The sequence below is a fragment of the Chenopodium album genome, chromosome 7 (genome assembly GCF_948465745.1).
Source record: "Chenopodium album chromosome 7, dcCheAlbu1.1, whole genome shotgun sequence".
NCBI classification, from domain to species: Eukaryota; Viridiplantae; Streptophyta; class Magnoliopsida; order Caryophyllales; family Amaranthaceae; genus Chenopodium; species Chenopodium album.
Window position 1 is genome coordinate 6,884,178 of NC_137840.1, and position 7,713 is coordinate 6,891,890.

The 7,713-nt window shown below is 34.7% G+C and overlaps 1 protein-coding gene across 1 annotated transcript; it reads right to left on the minus strand.

The window, feature by feature from the left end:
• Positions 1-1,407: 1,407 nt before the first annotated feature.
• LOC145638868 (rac-like GTP-binding protein 5) lies at positions 1,408-5,468 on the minus strand. Its single transcript, XM_081689914.1, has 7 exons — positions 5,101-5,468; positions 3,910-3,997; positions 3,654-3,763; positions 3,482-3,545; positions 2,037-2,101; positions 1,886-1,951; positions 1,408-1,785 (listed from the first exon to the last, which is right to left on the minus strand). The coding sequence occupies exons 1-7, from the start codon at positions 5,197-5,199 to the stop codon at positions 1,687-1,689; spliced, it is 591 nt and encodes a 196-aa protein (XP_081546040.1). The 5' UTR covers positions 5,200-5,468; the 3' UTR covers positions 1,408-1,686.
• Positions 5,469-7,713: the final 2,245 nt, after the last annotated feature.

Genomic DNA, 7,713 nt, shown 5'->3' on the forward strand with positions numbered 1-7,713 from the left:
TATACTCCTAATAATATATAATTAATAATAGTAATGGTTAAAGTTGTGCATTGACAAGTGTGTCGGTCAAAGTGTTGTGATTATTGTGATATGTGGACGAATAGAGTATCAATCAAGCACCACCTTTACCTCTATATCTTAGTATCAATTATTACAGTCTAAAACTCACGCCCTTTAATTTTGGAAAATATTATAATAAAAGTATAGAACTATTAGTTGTTTACGTGGGAATACAAATAGACTTAGTCTATGTATATCATCTCCGGTTTTCCGTGGCTTATCAAGCCCTTATAAGTTATGGAGGTGACTAATAACTAAAAATACAACGCCCCAAGAATCAATGTCTTGTCCATTACCAAAATTGAAGTCATGATTGTAGTTTTAATGTTATATTCAATAAGTGTATGTAGTGTGGGACTTGGTGGGAATCACGTTATGCATTTATCCCCTTGTTTTCTATCTCCAATCCAAGTAGCTATGAGCTGTGTTGACGATGATTGTGGACAAAGAGGCAGTTACCCAAAAAAAAAAAAAAAAAAAAAAGGTAATAATAATTAAAGGGTGTTGCTCAAGTCTTATATAGCTAGGTTGCCTTGGTCCTACAATATGTATATTTTGTCATTTTTGTTACACGAAAACAACCTAAACATCTCTCAACTCTCACAATTTTCCACTCGTATCTTTGTTTTCTACTTTTATCTCCAAAATCCATTATCCACATTCCACAAAAATAGATAAGAAAAGATGCACCTATTTGTGAATAAAAGGCTCATGTATCCATCTTCATGCCAGCTGTTTCTAAGCTAACACTCTAATTTGGTTACCCAAAATCTTAAATAAAGCAATTTGAAATATTTTTTTTATAAATAGTAGGTGCATTGTGCTTATGCGTCATACCACAATCTTAGTTACCTCACGTATCATAATTGTCAAGCTTAAAATATATATACGTTGTTTCTTTATGAATTTGGGTCATGTGTGATTTGGGGTAATATTAATAAAGGGTAACAATGAACGTGCATATAATCAAGCTCAATATGAGTCCATTTAGGTCAAATTATATTCAAGCGGTTAGCTTATACTAGTAATCATTGGTGATCAACTTATTATGAAATAACTATATATTAAAATAATACTTAATGTATAGAGTAAATTTTACTCTAGTCAATTTCAGTTAGTACAATATCAACTCATATGATTTTGGACAAAGTTTGTTTCGAGTGAAACATTTAAAAATGTATTTAAATACAATTAAGTTTTGATAAGGGTTAATAAAATCTTTAAAGACATGTTCGCCAAAGAAAAACACAGCCCCTAGTCCCTACATGTCAGAGGATAATTTCTTACCTTGCAAGAGAAGCCTAGAGGTACATGTAAAAACATCATCACACAAGACAAACACAACAATGAAGCCGTTGGGCAAGGTAATAATGACCTAGTCGTACATAAAAGATTCCACTGTTGAAGACAACTTCCTTCTAATGAAAACAAAGTACAAACTACTTGAATGTCTTTGCAAAATATCTGTGTCAGTTGAGACTATACACCAAGATACTACTGTTTCCTCTGAAAACCACAAATTAAACTGAACAGATGAAGAAAATGACAGATATTAGGATAAAGCACACGAAACTGGCAATGATGGTATGTCAATGTCCTTCTAAACAACTTTGTTTGCCTGCCTAATCACAAAATATAACATCCTTTCGCCTTCTTTTTCTTTTTCTTGGTCTTTGGTGGCTGGAGGACAACCTTAATCGCCGCATCAAAAACTGCCTTCACATTCTGCATTCACGGAATATAGCGGTTCAATATTACAAGTAGCGTGCAGAAAGCTACATGTAGACATGAAAATGAAGGGGCAATGCAGCATATATATATATACCTGTTGAGTTTTTGAGCTACACTCTATGTAGTAAGGGGCACCAATGACTCTTTTCAGCTCCTCTCCCTTCAATACAGTTCACATTAGTGCCATGAACATGAAACGAAAACAGACAAAAAGATGGGCTATAAGAAATGGTAGAAGTCCTCACTTGTTGAGTTGAAATAGGAACGGCGCCAGGATGATCTACGAAAAACTGCTTATCATCTCGAAGATCTGAATATAGGTAGATGCAATCAAATTGTTTAGGCAGGGTTTGCAGGAGTTAAAATCTATAAAATTCCATTTCTGAATAGCGGATATGCAATAGAGACTGAATTAAATTCTAGAAAACAAAGCATGGCAATCGTAGACACATATCAACTACTTTCAATCTCACATTTTAACTACAGACGGATATAGTTTCCGATTCTAAGTAACCTCAAGATACAACTTTTTAAGCTTAGAAAAAATTGGTAGCAACACCTTGTAACCAATAACTAGTGTGTACCCCGGGCGATGCCCCGGTTGCTAGCTTGCATACTTAATTATGTTCGACTATTTGTATAGTTAGTGTGTGTAGTGTTTTGGGCGTTGCTTCGAATGTCACTTTTTTTTTTTACATCTGTATTTATATTTAATCTTGTGAAAAATAAATAGATTATATTAACTCTAATTTACTTAATAATTGAAATGAATATATAATATTATGTCAAACTTGAAACATTAGAGCATCTCCAATGGTTCAATTATAAGGACTTGCTTGCAATTTAAATAAAGTTCCTAGCTACGCTTACCATTGGAGAAGAAAATATTGAGCAACATGCAAGCAACTGTAGCCCAACCAGGCTACATGCTTGATTAAAAAAGGAACAAATAAACTCCACTTATATTGTAATATGTGTAAAATTATCTATTTATTTTTTAAAATTTTATTTTTTGCAAACTACAACATGTTGTGGCTTACTATTGGAACAATTTGTTGATGAAAAAGTGTTGTAGCTTAGAAATTAATGTGGAAAAGCAAGCTACAAAGCATTGTAGCTTGCCATTGGAGATGCTCAATAATAGTTGATTGAGATGGTAAATGTATTACAGGTTATGGGTTCAAATCTTATTCAAAGCATATTTTATTTTGTTAAGTGAAGTGGCTAGCTTATGTGGCACATATACTTTGGATGATGATGTGGCATTGAGACATAGCACACATACTTTGAAGAGTGCCACGTGGCACCGTTCCTTTAAAAGGAACGCCTTTTAATATATAGTATAGATTAACCCCAATCTTAAGATGAAGTATATTTCACAATAATTGACCCCTCTTGTCCACACCCCCAGTTCCTTCGGGAAAAAAAAATGAAGAAAATTAAATATCAACGAGATCTAAAGCTAAGGTGTTAGAACGTCATTGTAGGTGCCTTTGAGACCTAAAATTCATGTATCACTAGAGGTTATATTGACAACAAGTACTATGTACTTTCAAGATCTAACATCCCTGTCATTTGCTTGACAAAGCCAAGGTTCCTAATGCCTAACTATTTTCAGGTATAACCATTTTCAACAAGACACTGGTATAACTGTAGATATTTTAAGAGTAATAGGGGAGTAAAGTCATACCTAGTTTTGTTCCAACGAGAATTATTGGAACACCAGGTGCATAATGCCTGAGCTCCGGAATCCACTGAAATAGGAAGTAAAAAATCCATGAGCTAATTGAAATAGCACAACACCAATTCATGTGGTATAAGCCACAAATTGAGGGAAGAGCAAAATAATGAAGTAGCCTCACTTTTTTGGCAACATTTTCATAACTAGCTTTGCTAATCAACGAGAACGCTAAAATAAAAACATCAGCTCCACGATAGCTCAAAGGTCTCAATCTATTGTAATCTTCTTGCCCTGTAACACACAATTACAATACAGTCAAACACACTTGTCTTGATACTCATTATCTAGAATCATAATAACATTTTGAGGAAAGGTAAATGAATACGAATAATAAGAAAGATATGAAAATCATAGAGGGGTAGCAGCATGTGGTGTACCTGCAGTATCCCATAAACCTAGGTTGACTGTGTTCCCATCAACGACAACATTAGCACTGAAGTTATCAAAAACTGTAGGTACATAGTCCTGTTTCAATCGAGAAATCAAAAGGTGAACATGTAGCCAAATAGACCAGGGAAACAACTAATTCGTAAGAGGCAGAATACAACAGGGGACAAGAAAAATTGGAGCAATATTGTTGAGAGTTCAAAAAGGTGAACATGTAGCCAAATCGACCAGGGAAACAACTACTTCGTATGAGGCAGAATACAGCAGGGGACAAGAGACATTGGAGCAATATTGTCGATTACAAAGCAGTTCTAAAGGATTACAAAGCAGTTCTTGTTGCATCCTTGTAGTTAATGTCATATCCCATATAGTATTCACTAACAACAAAGAGATGAGTGATTTTACTTTCGTCCAACAGGGACAACAATCTCCTCAATCGACAATCCTTGAAACACTCGGGGCCGCATTAGATATTAGATCCAATACATTGATAGTTTGTAGCCTCTAAACCATTTTTTTATTTGTTTAAAAAGTTCTAGCCTCTAAACCTTAGATAACCAAATTCTCATCAAATTGAGGCATACATTCACAGTTGCTAGCTTCTCGGATTAAATTACCCAAAGTCATTAAGAGTTAATACTCCGTATTATTTTTGTATAGCATGCATAGATTGACTATAAAAATAAATAATTTGGGGCACCCACATTATACTGAAAATTGGGACATTATATAACATAGAAATTTTTGTATGATAACAAATACGGAGTATACAAAATTCAAAAAATAATTAATATATACAGAAAATTGGGACATTTCAAAATATCACAAATTCACAATGCAGAATCAAAATAATCAGGAAAAAAAACAATTTACAATCACAATCAACATTTCAATTATTGCTTAAATATATGGCAAAAACAATTTCTCAAAAACAGGGAATTTCGCACCAATTAAACCCCACCTATAATTCAGCAACCCATTAAATTCAATTCACATATTACATAATCAAACACAAGATCCAAAACCAAAACCCAGAAAATATGATCACAAAAAAAACAAAAAACCCACATGATAAAACCCAGTAAAAATTGATCAAAGTATAGCAAATGCAAAAACCAAACAAAATCATTAAAATTAAGAAAAACAATGAAAAGGGTAATTGAAAAAAATAGAATTAATACCGTAGGAAAAGTGTTGCTGGTGTAAGAAATAAGCATACATGTTTTACCCACAGCACCATCACCAACTGTAACACATTTGATGAACCTAGATGCGCTCATTTCTTGCTCAAAATTAAATTTTGAAATTTGGGTAATAATTAATTTTGAAATAGGGTTATAAATATGCAATTTTTATATTTAAATTTGATCAAATAAAAAGATGGGACACCCACATTGTTGAAGAAGAGTAGTTGTACAATCAAAATCACAAAACCCTAGGGGGGTAATGGTATAAATTAAGAGTGGAAGTCAACGGATAATCAAATTAAAAGGGGAAAGTATGAATGAAATTGAGAATGAGAATGAGATGAGGAGAGAGAATGAAAGAAAATAGAGAGAGAAAAATAACCTAGCTTGGTTTGTGACAGCTATTACCAGACAGAGTTGAGGAGGTGGACAACCCTATCAATATCACGGACCCATAATTGGACCACTTTCCTCTTTATTCTTCTTTTTTTTTCTTTTTTCTTTTTATTTTTTTTTAAAAAAAAATTTACAAGTATTATATAAATTCATTAGAAATTTTTTGTAATTATATTGGAGGGAGTATGCATGTATGTCCTATGTTGGCTATGTGTATTGTCTTTTCTTTTTATTTTGTTGTTAGATTCTTAATGTGTTTAGACACCGATATTATATACCTTGTATAGTTTAAGTAAATATATGTAACATGTTAAACGGTTAATTAAAATGGCAAATGAATACTCGTACGAGTTGTTTTTCAAACTCAACCTTTGACGGTTTTGTCAGAGCTCTCTCAAAAAGCGCAATCATTGAAAACGCACAAAAATTTCACATGTGATTTAATTTTTGGTGATGTATAGTCAATTAGTCATACATTGCTAAGCTTAAGCCTTACATGGATACATCAACGTTTACAACTTGCTAGAGAAGAAGGCATCAACAACATAAATACATAATCATTGAAGGTGACAATTTGATATTCATCAACACATTTAAATGTTTTTAGAATTGTCCCTAGGATCTTCGGCTACATCATTGTTGATATATAGGTTATACTTTTTACTTTTTAGTCATTCTTCTTATCGGAAATTCCTCATGTAAATATATGATATATATATAGTTCCTTGTGTCAAGAATGTGTATTCTTAGTTTGTATTGATTGTCAATTCGGTATATATATACTACCTAAGCCAAGGGCCTAAACTTAGCCCGTTAACTAAATACAATAAATTATATACAGGCTTAACACCTCCCCTCAAGTTGGAGCATGCAAATCACAAATGCCCAACTTGCCAACTAAATACAAAAATTGTTGCTTGCTTAACGCCTTAGTGAAGATGTTCGCTAGTAGGTCCGTGGTCTTCACATATGATGGTCTTATAATCCCGTCCTGAATTGCATCCCGAACATAATGACAATCGACCTCAATATGCTTAGTAAGCTCATGAAAGACCGGATTCTGCGCAATATACAACGCAGACTGACTATCACAAAATAAACTCATCGCTTGCGGATGCGAGACTCCTAAACTGTCAAGAATAGCCTTCAACCATTTCAGCTCATCAGTGGCCTTAGACATCGTACGGTACTCAGATTCTGCAGAAGATTTAGCAACGGTATCATGCTTCTTAGTCTTCCAAGAAATAGGAGAATTTCCAAGAAATACCAAATAACCTGTAATCGACCGTCTCGTAAGAGGGCAACTAGCCCAATCCGCGTCACACCAACCTGTCAACTGTAAGTCACAATCTGAGTGCAATAAAATTCCCTGACCTGGACAACCCTTCAAGTAGCGCACCGTTCGAAGAGCAGCCTCCCAGTGATCATGACGGGGTTGATGCATAAATTGGGACAGAATATGAATTGTGTATGGCAAATCAGGTCTAGTGAAAGACAAATAGATCAAACGACCAACAAGGCGTCGATACATCTCGGGGTCATCAATAAAAGGTGCCTCTGATTTTGCTAGAGTATGGTTCTGCTCAATTGGAGTACCTGCCGATCGGGCCCCTAATAATCCAGACTCTGCAATAATATCAAGAGTATATTTCCGTTGGCACAAAAATATGCCTTTCGGACTGCGAGCAACCTCAATACTAAGAAAATATTTCAACACACCCAAATCTTTCATATGAAAGCAGTCACTCAAATACGCCTTAAAAGCAGAAATCGCAGAAGCAGAATTGCCATAAATCAATAAATCATCAACATACACCAGAACACTAAGATGGACATTTCCTTGATTAAGAGTAAACAGGGAATAATCAGAGTATGACTGTTTGAAGCCATACCTTTTGAGCGATCCGGCAAGTTTGGAAAACCAACAACGAGGTGCCTGACGGAGACCATAGAGCGACTTCTAAAGACGACACACCATTCATGGTTTGCTACCATGAAACCCGAGAGGTGGATTCATATACACCTCCTCATCAAGATCACCATGAAGAAAGGCATTGTGAACATCCATTTGGTGCAATTCCCAATTTTTCGTAGCCGCAACCGCTAGGAAAGCCCGAACTGTGACCATTTTAGCCACGGGAGCGAACGTCTCATTGTAGTCAATGCCTTCAACCTGATAATTACCAAATATGACCAGACGAGCCTTTAATC